The sequence below is a fragment of the Gopherus evgoodei genome, unplaced genomic scaffold (assembly GCF_007399415.2).
Source record: "Gopherus evgoodei ecotype Sinaloan lineage unplaced genomic scaffold, rGopEvg1_v1.p scaffold_39_arrow_ctg1, whole genome shotgun sequence".
Lineage (NCBI taxonomy): Eukaryota > Metazoa > Chordata > Testudines > Testudinidae > Gopherus > Gopherus evgoodei.
In genome coordinates, this window is record NW_022060060.1 from 1,934,404 (window position 1) to 1,955,502 (window position 21,099).

At 42.2% G+C, this 21,099-nt stretch overlaps 3 protein-coding genes across 3 annotated transcripts; all 3 read left to right on the forward strand.

Annotated features, from left to right (window-relative positions):
• The first annotated feature begins 340 nt into the window (after positions 1-340).
• Positions 341-1,270, forward strand: LOC115642272 (olfactory receptor 49-like). The gene has a single exon (XM_030545723.1). The coding sequence runs from the start codon at positions 341-343 to the stop codon at positions 1,268-1,270; it is 930 nt and encodes a 309-aa protein (XP_030401583.1).
• Positions 1,271-6,941: 5,671 nt separating this feature from the next.
• On the forward strand, positions 6,942-7,835 carry LOC115642331 (olfactory receptor 49-like). Its single transcript, XM_030545781.1, has one exon. It carries the CDS (start codon positions 6,942-6,944, stop codon positions 7,833-7,835), a length of 894 nt encoding a protein of 297 aa, XP_030401641.1.
• Positions 7,836-18,718: 10,883 nt separating this feature from the next.
• LOC115642273 (olfactory receptor 49-like) lies at positions 18,719-19,666 on the forward strand. Its single transcript, XM_030545724.1, has one exon. The coding sequence runs from the start codon at positions 18,719-18,721 to the stop codon at positions 19,664-19,666; it is 948 nt and encodes a 315-aa protein (XP_030401584.1).
• The last annotated feature ends 1,433 nt before the right edge of the window (positions 19,667-21,099 follow it).

Here is a 21,099-nt window from a genome sequence, read left to right on the forward strand (position 1 = left end):
ATATAACCTTTGGAACAACTTTCCAAGCCTTGTGGTGGATTTTCTATCATTGGAAATTTTAAAACCAATATTAGATTTTCTTTTATGTTGGATGTTTATTTAATTCAGAGACATTCCTTGGTCTATTCTATATAAGAAGTCAGAATAGATGATCATACTGGTGCCTTCTGTCCTTAAAAATTTATGATAAATAGTGGTAAAACATATGACTTTTTCAAAGAAATTATTAAAGAGATTAGTTCTATTTATGTGTAGAATTTCCCTGCAGGCGTTCTCGCCTTACTGGCCTATCGGTGCTGGTTTTAACATGGTTTAATTTTTCTTTAAAGATGAGTGAAGAATGAAGAACAAGACCAGGGTGGTGGAATTCATCATTGTGGGATTGTCCAACGACCACCATGTCAACATTATCCTGTGTGTGGTTCTATCGGTTGTCTTCTTCTTGACTGTGATGGGTAACATTGCTGTTGTCACCGTCTCCTTGGTGGACCATCGCCTCCAATCGCCCATGTATTTGTTCCTCAGGAACTTCTCCCTCTTGGAAATCTGCTTCAGCTTAGTCATCATGCCCAGGTTCCTCTACAGCCTCCTGACAGAGAGAAAATCTATTTCCCTCCCTGGTTGTTTCCTTCAGTTGTTGTTGTTCTTTGTCCTGGGCACCTGTATATTTTCCCATGTGGGTATGATGTCCTTTGACCGCTACATGGCTATCTGCCATCCCTTGCATTACAGTACCATCATGAATGGCAGGGTCTGCTTCCAGTTAGTGCTGGGCTGCTGGGTGATGAGTTTACTTATAATGTTTCCCCCAGTCATTATGGCTGTCTTGGTGCCATTCTGTGGCCCAAATGTCATAAACCATTTCTATTGTGACACAGCCGCATTGCTCCAACTCTCCTGCATAGACACGGGACACATTGAGGTAATGCTCTTGCTTTCAACTTCACTTCTCATACTTGGAAATTTCACAGTCACTATCATTTCCTATGGCTGTATCATCTCCACTATCATTCGCATCCCATCCACCACAGGAAGGAAAAAGGCCTTTTCCACCTGCTCCGCTCACCTCCTGGTTATTGTAGTATTGTACAGTAGCTCCATCTTCAGGTATGTCCGAAGAAATCAGCGGGGAGCACAAGAATTTGACAAATTTGTGGCCTTTTTCTTCTCTGTAGTGGCCCAACTCTTTAACCCCTACATCTACGCTCTCCGCAATGAACAAGTCAAACAGGCCCTGAAGGACATCTGCGGCAGAGCATTTTCTAAGTGAATCTCTCATGAAAATCCCTAATCACTAAGAGACAGGCACACACAGAACCTGGATGGTCTTTGGGTTCATGCCAGGCTCCCCAATGGACTTGGGGGTCCTGAGCAGTAAATAGGAGTGAATTTATTTCCCCATAGCCAGATGCATAGGATATAAGGCCAAAACGGACTATCTGATCATCAAGTCTGACCTTCGGTATAAAACAGGCCTTAGAATTCCACCCAGTTAGCTATGTGGTAAGCCTAGTAACTTGTGTCTAATGGAAGCATATCTTCCCAAAGGGCATCCAGTGTTGATTAGAAGCCTTCAAGAGATGGAGATTCTACCACCTCCTTGGTTGTTTTCTCCCAAAAAGGAATGTTTGGGATATTGTTGCTGAAATTTAAAAATTACAAAATTTAGTTTGGGTTGAACTAAAGAAAATACTTTGCTCAATTTTGGGATAAATATTTGAAAAGGAAAAAGAGAGAACTTCATTTAAAAATCTTGAAACTATGTTTTGAATTTTTCAAATTATTTTTTATGATTCATTTTTTTGGCCAAAATTAGTCTCTGAATTCAGATTGAATTTACAAATGATTTTTCTTGACCTAAAACTTCATTTTTTTACATAGTAAATAATTAACTTGACAAATTTCACCAAGTTGTGTTTCTAAATTCATTTTGTCTGGCTTTAACATCCAGCCAATGCATCTTGTTCTGCATGTCTCTGCTAAGTTGTTGTAGTTGTGTTGATCCCAGGATATTAGAGACAAGGTCAGTGAGGTAATGTCAACACAGACTTTAAATTCTGAGAGAATCACCTTCATACTTTCCTCCATGCTACCCCTCCTGATTCAGAAGATTAAATGTCTGCTAAATACCTCACAGACCTCCGTCAAACTCTCCTTCCCTGTGATTCCTAGCAAACAAACCTGACAACACTCAGGCAGCTATTTTACCTAGATCACTGCCAGTGCTAGTCAGCGTCTCAATCTCATTGTGTCCTGGTGATACCCCTTTCTCACCTGTTGTCTCTTGTGTTATACAATGTATCCTCTTTGGGGCTGGGACCATGGCTTTGGTCTGCGTTTGTACTGCACCTAGCACAGTGGGGTCATGCTTTATGACTGGCATTCTTTGGGATGGCCACAATACACATTATAGATAGTGCAAAACTATGAAGTGAGTAGGAATGTTTCTAGGACTTCAGTGGGGACAGGATGTCACATCTGTTGTTCAGCTGGAAGTCACCTTCGATAAAACTTGAAGCTATAACTCCCCTTCGTGCTTTGGGGAATCACCCTTGTACCCGTGCAGGTAATTTCCCCTTTAGAAGTGACTGAAAAGAGGAAGATGAACTGCAAAGCTCCCACACGAGGCTCAGTCGCAAGGTACTGGTGTGAGGAACATGGCTACTCCTCCTATTTTGCAAGGAAACAAATGACATTGTATGATGTGGTGTGTTAGAATAACAAAGTTTCTGTTCTCAGTATGCTTCATTCTCTGGGACACCTGCAAGTCCATTCCACAGCCAACTGGTCCTCTGGCGGTTAGGTCGTTCTGGAGACCTGGATTTGACATACCCAAAATTTCTGTGCTGAGGGTCTGTGCTTAATTATCCTACCATTTCTTGGCAGAATTATCTTCTGTGCAATAGCCTCAGTGTAATAGCAGAGATATGATGCTCTTATGGTTAAGAAACCAGCATGTCTCTTGGATAAGCTGGTTTGAACCCTACATCACACTGAAATGTAGTGGGTGATGGGTGTGTTTGTCCTTTCTAAAATCCAGTTCTCTCACTGTATGTCTCAGTTCCCAATCTCAGAAATGGAAATAAAATCTGTTCATCGATCTCTGTTGTGTGAGGTTCTCCAATCCACTTCTGTCTGAATGAAGGTATTTAGGCACCTAATGGGATTTCCCCTAGGCACTTAAAACTCATTTATTTCAATGGGAGGAAGATGCCTCAAATGCTTTTAAAAATCCCACTAGCTTCCTATATAGCTTGACCTATCTGACCCTAACTGACTTGCTCAAGGTCACAGAGAAGGTCTCTGGCAGAGGTTGGAATTCACCACTAATTTCCTGAGTTGTGTTCTTACCACAGTAGCATCAGTCATATGGCGACCTGACTTTTCTGTATGTTTTCCGTGTCTTGCCATGAAAACACGTGAAATGGGAAATAGTGACTGAACTGTTTGAACTCCTGCAGGGGAAAAGAGAAACAACACATTATCATCCTCTTTCTGAAGGGATTTTTCAGCATGTTGTCAGCAAAACTTTTTATCTGATTGATGTCAGGGGTCCCAGCTAGCAACTACAGATAAAAACATCAGAGACTACAACTATTACAGATGGGAATTGGAAAAGGAGGGGTTACGTGATGCAGGCAGTGGTCACCCATGTTTATCCCTGAATTCTCGTATGCAGAAAGGCACACACTGACACATCTAAATTGGAGAATCTCAACTCAGCAGATTCAGGATTTGTGTGATAATTTTGGTTCTTGTTTGGGGTATTTTTAAGCTCTCTGTTATCACAGGGCGTGAGTGGGAATGCCCAGCATATGACAGCAGGGGTGGGATTTTGAAGTGATAATACTTTGACGAGCTTGTGGGTAATCTTACTGTTATGTTTTGTGGCATGAGATTGAAATCCCAGTTCCATTGTGCTAGGCAAAGCGGGTCACTGACCCAACATTTTGCAGGCTTGATGTAAAATAAGACTCAGATATATGGCTACGATAAAAAGAACAGTTTGTGGCCAGGGAGTGCAATTTAAGACTGAGAAGCGTATGATAAACGTGATACAGTGAGGTAACGCATAACGGCTGCCATTCTTGAGTATCTCACTTATAGCTTGGCACAGGTGAGGTCGGAAGCTGGATTTGAATGTGGACAATGGGTTAGGAGATTTTTATAGGGTATGAGTCTGTGAGGTTTGCTCTCACCCTAGCAGACACAATGCCACTGCCATTATTCTAGGAATCTCCATTAAGGGATATATTTAATTAGGGAAATACTAGATTTCTTTCATTGTCTTGGTCAAGTGGTATCCAGGAGCCCAAAACCCATTGTAAAAAAATCCACAAACACAAGCTAATAGCTAGTATGGCTTATTGTAAAATGGGCACCTCACAGGAAAAGTTCCCTCAAACTCCTGGAGAAATACTGTTGAAAAAAGGAAGGTTTGGGGAGATGCATCCTGGACCCTGTTTGAGAAAAGTCAGGGAGCTTCTGCAGGTTGTGTGTGATGCACACAGAAGCCCCACTCCCACTGATGAATATTTGTATCCTCTGTCTTCATGTCTCCAACTCTGTAATTATCTCTGCATGGGTAGCTTTGCAGAGTGAATTCAAACCGCATTGGAGCCTATGGGAAGCTCTCTATTGACTCTGGAGAAATTTGGACCAGACCCTGAAGGTCTAAACTGATTGATCCAACTGAAATAAAACTTAGCCATTCAAACTATTCCTCCATTTAATATAAGGGGAGGCGTTGGGTGTCTATGAGCGAAAGAAATGAAGCCAGGAGCTTCTAAGGAATAAATTTCCTAATTTGTAATCAGTGACCTATGTGACTGGAAGGAACCTTGAGCAGTCATATAGTCTGCACACACACACACACACACACACACACACACACACACACACACACACCCTGCGCTGAAGCAGTACCATGTAAACCTACACCATCCCTGACAGGTATTTGTCTAACCTGTTATTAGAAACCTCGACTGACAGGGATTCCACACCTCCCATGGTAATGTATTCCAGTAAATAACTATTCTTATAGGTAGAAAGTTTTCCCAAACATTGAACCTATTTTTTTCTTCTTGCTGATTAAGTGCATTTCTCCTTGTCCTACATTCAGTGGACGTGGAGAACAATTAATCCCCATCCTCTGTAGAACAGCCTGTAACATATCTGAAAACTGTTATCAGCTCTCCCCTCAGTCTTCTTTTCTCAAGACTAAACATGCCTATTTTTTTAACCGTTGATCATGGTAAGGTTTTTTAGCCCTTTTATCATTTTTGTTGCTTCACTCCTAGATCTTCTCCAATTACTTGGCTGTTTTAAAAGTGTGGAATCCAGAATAGGACAGAGTACTGCTGCTGCAGGGACACCAGTGCCCAGCAAAGCTGGACAATTAGCTCCCGCATTATAAACAGAATGCTCCTGTGAATAACCTCAGTATGATATTAGCCTTTTTTGCAACCACTTCGCTGACTCATATTCAATTTATGATCTACGATAACACTCAGATCCTTTTCAGCAGTACTAATGCTTCACCAGTTATTCCTCGATTTGTCGCTGTGCGTCTGGTATTTTTCTTCCTCAGTGTAGTACTTTGCACTTGTCTTTATTGAATTCCATTGTGTTGATTTCAAATAAATTTGTCAATTTGTCAAGGTTGGTTTGATTTTTATTCCTGTCCTCCCAAGTGCTAGGAACATCTTTCACCTTGTTGTCATCTGCAAATTTTGTAAGCGTAATCGCCAATTCATTATACATGTCAATAATGAAAATATTGAGTTGTACTGGACTCAGCACAGACCCTTGCAGGAGTCCACAAGACACTTTCCCTCACTTTGAAATTGAATCACTGATACCTGGTCTTTGAGTTCAGTTTTGCACCCGCTTCACAGTAATTTCATGTAAACCACATTTCCCTACTTTGATTATGAGAATGTCACATGGGAATATGTCATACACCTTACTAAAATCAAGCTATGTCATGTCTACAGCTTCCTAACTCTCCAGCAGACCAATAATCAGTTAAAAGGAAGAAATTAGAATGGTTTGGCATAATTTGTTCTTGAAAAATTCATGTTAGCTATTACTTAAAACCCTATTATCCTCTCGGTGCTTACAACTTGATCGTTAAATAATTTGTTCCAGTATCTTTCCAAGTACAGAAGTTAGGATTTATAGTCTATAATTCCCAGGTCCTCTTTGTCCTCTTTTTTAAAGACAGGGACTATTTTTCATCTGACTTTTGCCTTTGTGATTAAGAAACTAGAAGGATACCCAATTAACATGGCACAGATTAAATGGACTAAAAAGTGGGTACTGAACGGTCTCAAACTGGAATTATATATGGACAATCATCACTGACTGTGGGTGGCTTTAGTGGGGTCCCACAGGGTTTGGTTCTTGGCCCTGTACTTTTTAATATTTTTATCAAGGACCAGGATGAAAACAAAAAGACAAAACTTTCATATGGGGGTATATAATCATTGAAACCACTTTCCAAGGCTTGTGGTGGATTTTGCATCACTGGTAATTTTAAAATAAAGCTTTGATTCTTTTTTTTAAAGCTATGCTCTAGTTCTAACAGTAACTAATTCAGGGACCTTCTTTGGTCTGTTCTATAGAGGGGATCAGGATAGATGATCACACTGCTGCCTTCTGGCCTTATAATCAATGAAAAAATGTGGCAAAACTTATGAATGTTTAAAATAAAATTATTTTCATTCTCCCTTCCCCTCCAGTTCTCTCTCTCTAACTATCAGTAATTGTTTTAGTTGCTCTATCAGGATTGTTTCATTGAGCCCATATCTGTTAGACACCCAGTTCCCATTGAAGAGATTAGTGCTATTTATTTACAGATTTTTTCTTCTGTCTCTATTGTCCAATAGGCTCTGGTTTTGACATGTTTTTAATATTTTTTCTTTAAAGATGAGTGAAGAATGAAGAACCAGACCATAGTGGTGGAATTCATCATTGTGGGACTGTCCAACAAGCACCATGTCAACATCATCCTGTTTGCGGTTCTATCAGTTGTTTTCTTATTGACTGTGATAGGAAACATCATTGTTGTCACCCTCTCTTTGGTGGACCATCACCTCCAGTCCACCATGTATTTCTTCCTCAGGAACTTCTCCCTCTTGGAAATCAGTTTCACCTCTGTCCCCATGCAGAGGTTCCTCTACAGTCTCCTGACAGAGAGAAAATTTATTCCCCTACCTGGTTATTTCCTTCAGTTGCTGGGTTTTTTCCTCCAGGGCACTTGTGTATTTTTCCATGTGGCTATCATGTCCTTTGACCGCTACGTGCCTATCTGCCGTCCCTTGAGTTACGGCACCATCATGAATGGCAGGGTCTGCTTCCAGTTAGTGCTGGGCTGCTGGGTGATGAGTTTTCTCTTAGTATTTCCTCTAACATTTATGGTTGTGCTGTTACCGGTCTGTGGCCCCAATAAACCACTAAACCACTTCTACTGCGACACAGTCCCATTGCTCCAACTCTCCTGTGTAGACACAGAACACATTGAGGCAATGCTCTTGGTTGCAGCTGTAGTGGTCTTACCTGGCACTTTAACAGTCACTATAATTTCCTATGGCTGTATCATCTGTACTATCATTTGGATCCCATCCACCAGAGGGAGGAAAAAGGCCTTTTCCACCTGCTCTGCTCACCTCACAGTTGTTGTGATATTGTACAGTAGTGCCATCTTCAGGTACATCCGACCAGGTCAGCGGGGCACTCAGGACTTTGACAAAGTTGTGTCCCTGGTGTTCTGTGTGGTGGCTCAACTCTTTAAACCTTACATCTACGCTCTCCACAATGAACAAGTCAAATAGGCTCTGAAGGACATATTTGGCCGAACAATTTCTAAGTGCCTGAGGATATCATGAAAAGCTGAAACCCCAAGATACAGGAGTGAAGAGAACATGGATGGTCCTTGACTTCGTACCTGGCTTCACAATAGGCTTGGTGAGTCCTGAGCTGTTAACAGGGGTGAATTTATCTCCTCTTGTCTAGGTTGATAAATTGCATGCCCAAACGGGATCCTCAGATCATCAAGTGTGAGCTCCTAATAATACATGCCACAGAATTCCACCAATTAGTTATGAACTGAGACTAGTAACTCGCATCTAATGAAAGTGTGTCTTCCTGAATGGCATCCAGGCTTGACTGGAAGACTTCAAGAGATGGAGACTCTTACTTGGTACTTTGTTCCCAAAATAGAAATTGTTAGGCTTTTCTTGGTGAAATGAAACACTAAACACAATTCAGTTTGGGAAGAATGTTTCTTTAACATCTTGCTAAATTGTTGAAAAGTGAAAATTTTTTATTTTTGAAGATGTTGAAATAAATGTTTTCAATTATTATTTTCCATTTTTTTGTGGTCAGGTCTATTCTTTGAATTCACACTGAATTCACAAATACCTTTAGCTGACCTGAAACTGTATTTTTTACATGAGAAATTATTCATCTGAAAAAATTCTCCTGGCTCTGTCATTTCAAAGTGTGGTTTTAGCATCCAGTCGATAGTTTTTGTTCTACCTTTCTCTGTTAGGGACACTTCCCCTGGACAAAGGGTACAAGAAACACTGCTCTTTAGATATTCAACACACAGGAGGGATAAATGGCTCCTCACGAGGCTAAAACTGTGCTTAGTTGCTAAGATATGTGCACATCTTACTGTTTTGGTTGCCTCATCTCTAGTACCCTGCCTTGGTCTGCTTGTTAGTACCATTCCCCTATTATGCCACATTGTTAGTAGCACTGTTTTTCCTGTTAACTCTGAGATATTTGGACTGAGATCAGCACTCCTTTCCACTGGGCATTAAATAGACAGCTACAAGAGAGAACTCCGGCAAATGTAACTCTTCTAATCTAATGAATAGAGTTGGATAATGAGAAATATTTGGTTTCCTTTTCACTCTTGGAAGGGGATATTCTCAAGGGTGCAAGTGGAGGTCAGGGGCAAATCCTGGCTTCACTGAAATCTTTCTTGCTTCAAAGGTCATTGTCCAAGTGAAGGCCAGTGGATACCTCCAGTGGGTTCCTCTTGACACTTCCTCAGATATAAGCAATTTGTCTCCATTTTATAGACCCGCCATGTCGTATCCCCGTCCTACCAATCATCTCTCATGCACTATTAAGACATCATCTCCATCCTGCAATTGGCCATTGATGCCAGCTTGTTTTATCCACTTTACATTTTCAAACAGGCAGCTTCATGCTCTCCTCCAGGCTGTCCCTCAGGACTAAGGTGAAGATTTTGTTGTGGTATTTTTAGTAAAAGTCAGGGACATGTCACGGGCAATAAAGAAAAATTCACAGAAGACGTGACCTGTCCCTGACTTTTACTAAAAATATCCATGATAAAATGGGAAGCTTCTGGGCATCTGCGGGGGCTGGCTGGGAGCTCTGGGTGCATGGAGCTCCAGCGTCCCACTCCATCCACTGCTTGGAACTGCAGGGGTCCCTGTGCTGCCCGCTGAAGGCAGGGAACAACAGGGGTCCACCTGCCACATGCAGCGGACAGGGAGCTGCAGGGGTCCGCCAACCATCCGTGGCAGGGAGGGAGCTGCAGGAGGTCCCTCTGCCACCCACTGCGGGCAGGGACTCAGTGGAACCCTGCAGCTCCCAGCCGCCACAGACTGAAGTCACAAAGCTCTTTGGAAGTCACGGATTCTGTGATTTCAGTGCCAAAATCGTAGCCTTACTCACGCTAAGGAAGAGCACCCAATAAACGTCTGCAAAACCTACTGAGCTCCATCAAAATCTCCTCTGCTGTGATTCCTTCCACACAAACTTGACAGCTGTTTTGCAGAGCCCATTGTGCATCATGCTGACGGACGCTATCTCACAGATTTCCTGGCCGATTCTTGTCTTATATTTTGTGGCCTCTTCTGGGCAGGGGCTCTGGCTTTGTACAGTACTTAGCACAATGGGATGCTGGTCTGCGACATGGAGCCTATAGGACTAGTCTGCTTGCTTGCATAGATACATCTTTTCTTATAGTTTAAGTGTTTGGTTTATTGTAATAGGTTTATAGATTTATATTAAAGTAAGTTTGGCTGTAATGCAAGAGACCTACAGGCCATATGCTGTTTGTTAAGCTATGGCAAAGTTACCATATCGATACTGAGACCTTTTACTCAGAAAGCAAAGTTGACCTTTATCTTGTTACATAAGTAGCTGAGTACCCACTCCTATGTCTATGACCTTTTATCTAGACCAATAGACAACGGAGAATGGTATGTGGGGGGGGGGTTAATATTGTACCCACAGACTTACCAGGTACACCACAAGGGAACTTATGTACTAGGTACATGTCATCAATACCCACAAACATACTAGCCTATGGGGTAAGTGTACCCTAACATTTTGTGGATGAGGAATGAAATTTGGACAAAGGAGGAAGGATTTCCAGCACTTGTGCCCTATAAAAGAGGTGACCCACCTCGCTAGAGTACTCTGCTCTATCAGTCTCACTTACTTCCTCCACTCTCTCTCTTTATTCTATCTATCTACAATGACTCCTACTATCAGTCGGCTGGACTTGTTCTTCTTAAACTGTAAGTTTCAAGGAAACTAGGCTAAGCTTGGTTTCCCTAAGTTTTATTCTTAGTTTGTTTATTAGGTTTTGATTTTAAGTTAGTCAAGTAAATCCTAATTTAGTTTTGATAGCTCCTAGCATTACCTTTTTCTAAGCACTGCATCCCTTACCCCAAAATTGAGAAACCTGAATTGCAAGGCTGGTCCTGTGTCTCTTTCCACCAGGTTATCAAGGAAGGGTGTGAATATGTTAACCAAAGCTCTGTTGCATATAATACTATATGCTCATATGTATCTTTTGAAGAGCAGTAATGCAATTGTAACTTTGTAACTCTGGGTATTTTACCATTTACTTACTATTATTGATTTTAATAAAAAGTCTTTATGACTATATCTGTCTCAGTGTGAGCTTCCTGTCACACCTCCAAGGGTCCTTTGTAAATTCTGTGGAGCCTGATTCAGGACAAGAACTTTTATCTTCTGATCAACCAGACTGGAGAGCCTAAAACCCATACGAATTAATATTAGCAATTAATAAGTAATATTACTAATTAATTAAATGAATAAATTAAAGTGAAATAAATGTAAATTGATACATTAAATTAATATTATTAACAAACCCTAAATCAGGCTACAGACAGGTGTTTCTAGACTTCCCAACAGCAGTTGTCTCCCCCAAGCAAATGGCTCACCATCTGCAAAGACAAGGCAGTTTCGTAGCCAAAGCACACAAGAAAGTGACATGACCAGCACCACGTCCGACCACCATTGGCTGCCCTAATCCAATGGCTCATGTACAAACTTTGCAGCTGGGCCTGGCTTTTCCCTGTGAGAGCGAGGGAGACTCAACCGGACGAGTTTGGGGATTGTAATCCTGCCCCTCAATCACTCAGTGAGAAACCTCACTCCTAGGCATGACCACAATATAAATGATAGATAATGATAATAGCAGTGTATGAAATCCAGTGGGAGTTTCTCCAGTCACTTCGATAAGGTCAGGATTTCACTCCCGGTGTCTAGTTCAAATTCACTTTCAATGTCATCAAGATTCATAACTGCCCTTCGTGCCTTTGGGAATTACCCGTGTACCTGTTCAGAACATTTCCCCAATGGAAGTGACTGAAACGAGGACCAAGAACTGAAAATCTCCCACATGAAACTCAATGACAAGTTACTCTGAGACAGCCTCATAGTTGAGGTCAGACACCTGGTTACTCCTGGTATTGTGCCTGGACACAAACGACATTGCGTGATGTGGTGTGACAGAGCAATAAGCTTCTACTCTCAATATGTTTCATTCTTTTGGGCCACCTTCAACTCCGTTCCCCAGACAAATGGTCCTTTGGCTATTTGGGCTCTGTGGTGCCTAGATGCTTTTAAAAATTCCATTAGGAGCCTAAATATCTTTACCAGTCCAGTCCTAAGTGACTTGCCTGAGCTTGTGGAGGGGTGGGTGGGAAAAACAGGCATTAAACACTGCTTTCCCAAGTCCTGTTCTAAAATGTTAAGCACAAGAAGGCCAGTTATAAGGGCATCTTACTCTGTCCAAGTTTGCTGAATCTTTTCCCTGTCTTGCCACGAAAACAAGTGAAGTGGGAGAAGATGGAATGGATAAGACAGAGTCTGTCTGGGTGAAAATCACACTGGGTAAAAAAGCAACTAGAGCTTCCCCTGAGATAGTGCTTGGAGTGTGCTACAGACCGCCGGGATCTGATTGGGATATGGATAGAGACCTCTTTAATGTCTTTAATGAAGTAAACACAAAGGGGAAATGTGTGATTATGGGGGACTTCAACTTCCCGGATATAGACTGGAGGACGAGTACTTGCAAGAATAATAGGGGTCAGATTTTTCTGGATGTGATAGCGGATGGATTTCTTCATCAAGTAGTTGAAGTACCTACGAGAGGAGATGCCATTTTAGATTTGGTGTTGGTGAGCAGTGAGGACCTCGTAGAAGAAATGGTGGTAGGGGACAACCTTGGTTCGAGTGATCATGAGCTGATTCAATTCAAACTAGATGGAAGGATAAACAAATGTACATCTGGGATTAGGGTTTTTGACTTCTCGAGGGCTAATTTTAAAGAGTTAAGGAAATTAGTTAGGGAAGTGGATTGGACGGAGGAATTAGTGGATTTGAATGCGGAGGAGGCCTGGAATTACTTTAAGTCGCAGCTGCGGAGACTGTTGGAAGCCTGCATCCCGAGAAAGGGGAAAAAAACCATGGGCAGGAGTTGTAGGCCAAACTGGATGAGCAAACAACTCAGAGAGGGGATTAGACAAAAGCAGAAAGCTTACAGGGAGTGGAAGAAAGGCAGGATCAGTAAGGAAAGCTACCTTGGTGATGTCAGAACGTGTAGGGATAAAGTGAGGAAGGCTAAAAGCCGCATTGAACTGGACCTTGCAAAGGGAATCAAAACCAATAGTAAAAGGTTCTACAGCCACATAAATAAGAAGAAAACAAAGAAAGAAGAAGTGGGGCCGCTATACACTGATGATGGAATGGAGATTAAGGATAACCTAGGCATGGCCCAACATCTAAACAAGTACTTTGCTTCAGTTTTTAATAAGACTAGTGAGGAACCTTGCGATGATGGAGGGATGATAAATGGGAATGTGGATATGGAGGTGGATATTACCGCAACTGAGGTAGAGGCCGTACTTGAACAGCTCGATGGGATGAAGTCGGAGGGCCCGGACAATCTCCATCCGAGGATATTAAAGGAACTGGCATGTGAAATTGCGAGCCCGTTAGCGAAAATTTTTAAGCAATCGGTAAACTCGGGGGTTGTGCCATATGATTGGAGGATTGCTAATGTAGTTCCTATTTTTAAGAAAGGGAATAAAAGTGATCTGGGTAATTATAGGCCTGTTAGCTTGACGTCTGTAGTATGCAAGGTCTTGGAAAAAATTTTAAGGGAGAAAGTAGTTAAGGACATAGAGGTCAACGGTAATTGGGACGAATTGCAACACGGATTTACTAAAGGTAGATCGTGTCAAACCAATCTGATCTCCTTCTTTGAGAAGATGACGGATTACTTAGATAAAGGAAATGTGGTAGATATAATTTACCTAGATTTCAGTAAGGCGTTCAACACGTTTCCGCACGGGGAACTGTTAGTCAAATTGGAAAAGATGGGAATGAATATGAAAGTTGTAAGTTGGATAAGGAACTGGTTAAAGGGGAGACTCCAGAGGGTCGTATTGAAAGGTGAATTGTCAGGCTGGAAGGAGGTCACTAGTGGAGTCCCTCAAGGATCGGTTTTGGGACCGATCTTATTTAACCTTTTTATTACTGACCTTGGCACAAAGAGCGGGAATGTGCTAATAAAGTTTGCGGATGACACGAAGCTGGGGGGTATTGCTAACACGGAGAAGGACAGGGATACTATTCAGGAAGATCTGAACCACCTTGTAAACTGGAGTAATAGAAATAGGATGAAATACAATAGTGAAAAGTGCAAGGTTATGCATTTAGGAATTAATAATAAGAATTTTGGATATACGTTGGGGGCGCATCAGTTGGAAGCGACGGAGGAGGAGAAGGACCTTGGGGTACTGGTTGATAGCAGGATGACTATGAGTCGCCAATGTGATACGGCTGTTAAAAAAGCAAATGCGATTTTGGGATGCATCAGACGGGGTATTTCCTGCAAGGATAAGGAGGTGTTAGTACCGTTATACAAGGCGTAGGTGAGACCCCATCTGAAATACTGTGTGCAGTTCTGGTGTCCCATGTTCAAGAAGGATGAATTCAAACTGGAACAGGTTCAGAGATGGGCTACAAGGATGATCCAAGGAATGGAAAAACTGCCTTATGAAAGGAGACTCAAAGAGCTTGGCTTGTTTAGCCTGGCCAAAAGAAGGCTGCGGGGGGATATGCTTGCTCTATATAAATATATCACGGGGGTTAACGTTAGGGAGGGAGAGGAATTATTTAAGTTTAGTACTAATGTAGGCACGAGGACGAATGGGTATAAACTGGATATTAGGAAGTTTAGACTTGAAATTAGACGAAGGTTTCTAACCATTAGGGGAGTGAAGTTCTGGAACAGCCTTCCGAGGGAAGTAGTGGGGGCAAAAGACTTTCCTGGCTTTAAGACAAAGCTTGATAAGTATATGGAGGGGATGTTATGATAGGATTGTTAATTTGGGCAATTGATCTTTGATTACCACCAGATAGGTCTGCTCAGTGGTCTGCGGGGATATGTTGGATGGCATGGGAACTGAGTTACTGCAGAGAATTCCTTCTTGGGTGCTGGCTGGTGACTCTTGCCCACATGCTCAGGGTTTAGCTGATTGCCATATTTGGGGTCGGGAAGGAATTTTCCTCCAGGGCGGATTGGCAGGGGCCCTGGAGGTTTTTCGCCTTCCCCTGCACCATGGGGCACGGGTCGCTTGCTGGTGGTTTCTCTGCAGCTTGAGGTCTTCAAACCAATTTTGAAGATTTCAATAACTCGATCCTGGGATAGGGGGTGTTATAAAATTGGATGGGTGGGGTTCTGTGGCCTGCCTTGTGCAGGAGGTCAGACTAGATGATCAGATTGGTCCCTTCTGACCTATGAGTCTATGAGTAAGATGATAGAACCCATTGTCTTCTCCATGTGGAAGAGAGACATCACATTTGTGACAGACTCAGACCAGTGGGGTACAGGAGTCTGGTAGAGGGCAAATATACTGGTCACTGGCTGAGTAGTTTTCTGTTGAGTGACCAGAGCAGGGGCTGCACTAGAGTAATCAGGAACCTGCTAGAACCAATTAAGGCAGACAGGCTGATTAGATCATCTGCAGCTAATCAAGGCAGGCTAATCAGGGCACCTGGGTTTAACAAGGAGCTCACTTCAGTTTGTAGTGGGCATGTGAGGAGCTGAGAGTAAGAGGTGCAAGGAGCTGAGCGTGACAGCATGTGCTGCTGGAGGACTAAGGAGTACAAGCATTATCGGACACTAGGAGGATAAAGAAGGTGTTTGGAGGAGGCCATGGGGAAGTAGCCCAGGGAGCTGTAGCTGTCATGCAGCTGTTACAGGAGGCACTATAGACAGCTGCAATCCACAGGGCCCTGGGCTGGAACCCAGGGTAGAGGGCGGGCCCAGGTTCCCCCAGACCTCCCAACTCCTGATCAGACACAGGAGGAGTTGACCCAGACTGTGGGGAAGATCACTGAGGTGAGCAAACCTGCCAATAAGCGCAGGACCACCAAGATAGAGGAGGAACTTTGTAAAGCAATGTTTTTTCCTAAAACTTTCAGTAGAATGGATCAGACTTGAGTTCTCTGACTGTTGTCACCAAACCCATCAACTAATTGGTCTCAGAAGTCCCAACCAGCAACGAAGGACAAGAAAACCGGAGTCTACAACTGTTATAAATGTGGGATTATTTGACAGAGGCAGTGATCACCCAAGTTTATCCCATCGTTCTGTTACATAGAGGCATAAATCACAGACCTATTTTGGAGCATCTCAATTCAGCACCTGCAGGCTTTGTGTGCTAATTTTGGTTCATGTTCCATGTACTCCATCATTGCATGATCTGAGCGAGAATGCACAAGATGTGATTGCAGATTGGGATGTGAAAGAAATCATGGTCTGAAGAACTTTGTGAGTATCTTTTTTTTTTCTTTGTTTTGTTTTGGGTACAAGATAGAGACCTCCTGTCTGGGATCCCAGTCCCACTGTGTTAGGAAAATAGGGTGGCTCTCCTAAAATTATTCAGTCTTATTGTGAAACGAGACACAAATGTACGGCTATGATAAAAAGAATACTCAGGGGCCAGGGAAGTCAAATATAGATGTGAGAATATTATGAAAAATCGGCTAGATGACCCTTGTGGTCCCTTCTAACATTATGGTTCTATGATTCTATAAGTAGAGGTAACACTTATAGTAACAGATGTAACAGCTGCAAGTTTTTAATGTCTAATAACGAGCAAGGAACTGGTGAGATCAGAGAATGAATTTCAAGGTGAACATTGTGGAGCTTTTGCAGATTTTTCAAGAGTATGCAACTTGGAGGTTTCCTTTCACCTTAGGATACAGAATGCTGCTATCTCCAATGACAGGGATTCCCCATCCTCCCATGGCCAAATGTTCTAGCACTGAACTATCCTTATAGTTAGACATTTTTACCTACTATCTAAGGCAAATCTCACCTGCTGCAGATTAACTGCATTACTTGTCCCACATTCAGTGGGTGTGGAGAACAATTGATCTCTGTCCTCTTTATACAGCCCTTCACTTATTCAAAGATTAAACATGCCTCATTTTTTAAACCTTTCCTCATGGTCAAGTTTTCTAACCCTTTTAGCAATTTTGTTGCACCCTTCTAGATCCTTTCCAACTAGTCTGCATCTTTCCTAATGTGTGAAATCCAGAACTGGCCACAGCACCCTAGCCGAGACCTTACTTTGCCTCCCCGTTAATGCACCCCAGAATGATATTAGCCTTTGTTTGGTAACTGTGTCTCATTGGATTAATGTTCAATTTGTGGTCAGCTCTAGCTCCCAGATCCTGTGCAGCCGCATGGCCTCCTAGCTAGTTATTCCTCATTTTGCACTTGTGCATTTCATTTCTTTCTTCCTAAGTGTAGTACTTTGCAGTTGTCTTTATGGAGTTTGATCTTGGTGAATTCAGAGTAATTCTCCAATTTGTCAATGTAATGTTGATTTCTAATCCTGTCCTTCACAGCGCTAGCAACCTCTCCCAGCCGTAAAACCATGCTCTGACGTATCCCTAGTCTCTGTTTGTCAGAAGCTGGGAATGGGTGACGGGATGGATCACTTGATTAATCCCTGTTCTGTTCATTCCCTCTCGGGCACTTGACATTGGCCAATGTTGGAAGACAGGACACCAGGCCAGATGGACCATTGGTCTGATCCAGTGTGGCTGTTCTTATGTGGTGTCATCTGATAATTTTATAAGCATAATCTTCCCTCCATTATCCACATCATTAGTGAAAATATTGAATTGTACTGGCTGCAGGACAGATCCCTGCAGGACTCCACTAGATAAAGTCCCACGCTATGACAGTGAGCTGCTTATAGCTCTCTGTGAGTAAAGTCTTTCACCTAGTTGTGCACCCTCCTTACAGTAATTTAATCTTCACCATCATTCTCCAGTCTGCTTATGAGAATGTGATGTGGGGCTGTGTCAAACACCCACTAAAAATCAAGATACATCACAGCTACAGCTTTCGATCTATCCACCAGACGAGTAATGCTGTCAAAGAAAGAAATTGCTTTGATTTGGCATGATTTGTTCTTGATAAATCCATGTTAGTTTTTACTTAAAACCCAATTATCCTCTAGGTGCTTACAACTTGTGGCTTAATAATTTGTCCCAGTGTCTTTCCAGGTATTAAAGTTAGGCAGACTGGTCTATAAATCCTCAGTCCTCTTCATTCCTGTTTTTTTATTTCAGATAGGTACTATTTTTCATTTAATCTTTGACAGTTTGACTAAGAAACAAGAATGATACACACTTGACGTGAGACACTTTACCTGAATTACAAAGTGGGTACCTGCCAGGTCTCCAGCAGGAATTGTATACGGTGCATCATGGAGTGGGTATATATCTAGTGGAGTCCCAAAGGGATCAGTTCTTGGCCCGGTGCTTTTTGAAAAATATTTACCAATGACCTGGAAGAAAAGCAAAACAAACACAGAGGATGAGCAGTGATGGTATTTAATCATTGGAACAACTTACTAAGAATTGTGCTTTGGATTCTTCACCCTTGGACATTTTTAACTTCAGGATTGTCTGTCCCTCTCAAGACTATGCTCTAAGTCTAACAGGAGTTAACTGAGGGAAATTCTTGGTCTGTGCAGGAGGCCAGAGAAGATTATCACAGTGGTGCCTTTGGATCTTATAATCCAGGAATACATGAAAAATTGGGATAAAATATTCTTATTAAAAATTATTTTCATCTTTCATCCCTTCCGGTTCTCTCTCTCTCTCTCCCCTCCTCTCCCCCTTAAAGTATCAAATATTCTCCTCTAAGATCCTGTCTTTGGTTCTGATTTTCCCATCAGCCTTTTCCCATAGAGCCCAAGTCTATCGGGTACCCAATTCCCATTAATGATGTGTATTCTATTGATTTACAGAATTTTTCCTGCAAACATTCCATTCACTCTGTTTTTGACATGCTTCTTCATTTTTTTCTTTTAAGAATGATCTGAGAATGAAGAACCAGAGCACCATGGTGGTGGAATTCATCATCTTGGGCCTGTCCAACAGCCACCGTTTAAACATCGCCCTGTTTGTGGTTCTATTAGTTATCTTCCTGTTGACCATAATGGGTAACATCACTGTTGTCAGCCTCTCTCTGATGGACCATCGCCTCCAGTCGCCCATGTATTATTTCCTGAGGAACTTCTCTTTTTTGGAAATCTGTTTCACCTCTGTCATCATGCCCAGGTTCCTCTACAGCCTCCTCACAGAGAGAAAATTTATTTCCCTCCCTGGTTTTTTTCTTCAGTTGTTGTTGTTCTTTGTCCTGGGCACCTGTGTATTTTTCCATGTGGCTATCATGTCCTTTGACTGCTACATGGCTATCTGCCGTCCCTTGCGTTACGGCACCATCATGAATGGCAGGGTCTGCTTCCAGTTAGTGCTGGGCTGCTGGGTGATGAGTTTTCTCTTAATATTTCCTCCAACATTTATGGTTGTGCTGTTACCGTTCTGTGGCCCCAATGTCATAAACCACTTCTACTGTGACACGGCCCCGTTGCTCCAACTCTCCTGGGTAGACACGGGACACATTGAGGTAATGATCTTGGTTTCAGCAACAGTTATCTTACTTGGTACTTTAACAGTCACTATTGTTTCCTATGGCTGTATCATCTCCACTATCATGGGCATCCCGTCCACCACAGGAAGGAAAAAAGCCTTTTCCACTTGCTCCGCTCACCTGATGGTGGTTGTGATATTGTACAGTAGCACCATCTTCAGGTACATCCGACCAGGACAGCGGGGAGCGAGGGACTTTGACAAAGTTGTGTCTTTTCTGTACTGTGCGGTGGCTCAACTCTTTAACCCCTACATCTATGCTCTCCGCAACGAGCAAGTCAAACAGGCTCTGAAGGGCGTCTGTGGCAGAGCATTTTCTAAATCTGTGAGATTCTCATGAAAATCCCAAACTACAAAGATGCAGGAAAGAAGAGAGCATGGATGGTCATTTACTTCTTGCCAGGCTTCACAATGGGGTTGGTGGGTCCTCAGCAGTACACAGTGTGAATTTGTCTCTCCGTATCCAGATTAATGGATCATAAAGCCAGAAGGGGCAATTATGGCATCTCATCTGACCTTCTGCATAAAACAGACATGAGAATTCCATCTAGTTAGCCTTGCATTCAGCCTAGTAACTTCTGCCTGAGGAAAGCATCTCTTCTTGAATTGCATCCAGTCTTGATCTGAAGACTTTAAGAGATGGAGAATCTTTCTTTGTAGTTTGTTCCAAAAATGGAAATCATTAGGCTTTTCTTGCTGAAATGAAATACAGAACGACATTCAGTTTGCATTGAACTAAACACCTTTCCTTTCAGATCTAGCTACATTTTTGGACAAAATATTATTTGAAAAGAAAAAAGAGAGTTCTTTTCATTTCAAAGATGTTAAACTGAAAGGTTCTGAATTTTTCAAAATTTTTTTTTCAATGTTTTTGTGTCCAGTGTGAATTCAGAGAATCGTTCTGAATTCCCAAATACTTTAAGCTGACCCTAAACTTCTATTTTTTACAGAAGAAATTATTCATCTGAAAAGAAATTCCCCCCACTCTGTTGTAATTCCAGCTAGTGTGGTTTTAATAATGTTTTAACCAGTCAATGGTTCTTGTTCTACCTTTCCTTGCTAGGGGCACTTCCTATGGAAAATGGATACAAGAAACACTTTTAGATATTCAATCCACAGGCAGGATGAACGGCTCCTCACAGAGCCTAAAATGGCTCCTTGGTTGCTGAGATCTGTGCACATTTTATTGTATCAGTTACTTTGTCTCTGGTACCCTGCCTTGCTCCAGTTGTTTGTACCATTTCCCTGTGATGCTTTGTCTTTATGCAGTATTGTTGGTAGTACTGTTTTCTTGTTAATTCTGAGCTATTTGAACAGAGATCAGCACCCCTGTCCACTGGGCATTAAATAGACAAAAATAAGAGCTCCAGAGCCTTGCAGAGCTTAACCAAATGAATAGTGATGTATAGTAAGGCAAAAGGTTTGGTTTCCTCTTAGACCTTGTAAGGTCATTTTTTCAAAGGCACAAGTAGAGATCGGGGGAAATCCTGGCTATGCTGGAATCTGTCTTTCTTCAAAGGTCCTTTCCCTAGCTTGTCTGCAGTGTCGTTGTAGCTGTGTCGATCCCAGGATATTAGAGACACAAGGAGGGTGAGGTTATACATTTTATTGAACCAAAGAAGCTGGTCCAGTAAAACATACATTTTCACCCAACAAGTGTCTCTAATTTTCCTCCCTCGTTGTTTTGGAAATCTCACCACTGCTTTGTGTTCCCCTGCAGGGTCCACTCTTGACACTTCATCAAATATAAGCAATCTGTCTTCATTTTATAGC

Bases quoted from the DNA above. Each gene is read 5' to 3' on its own strand.
- LOC115642331 (XM_030545781.1), top strand. From the start codon at position 6,942: ATGAAGAACCAGACCATAGTGGTGGAATTCATCATTGTGGGACTGTCC.
- LOC115642272 (XM_030545723.1), top strand. From the start codon at position 341: ATGAAGAACAAGACCAGGGTGGTGGAATTCATCATTGTGGGATTGTCC.
- LOC115642273 (XM_030545724.1), top strand. From the start codon at position 18,719: ATGAAGAACCAGAGCACCATGGTGGTGGAATTCATCATCTTGGGCCTG.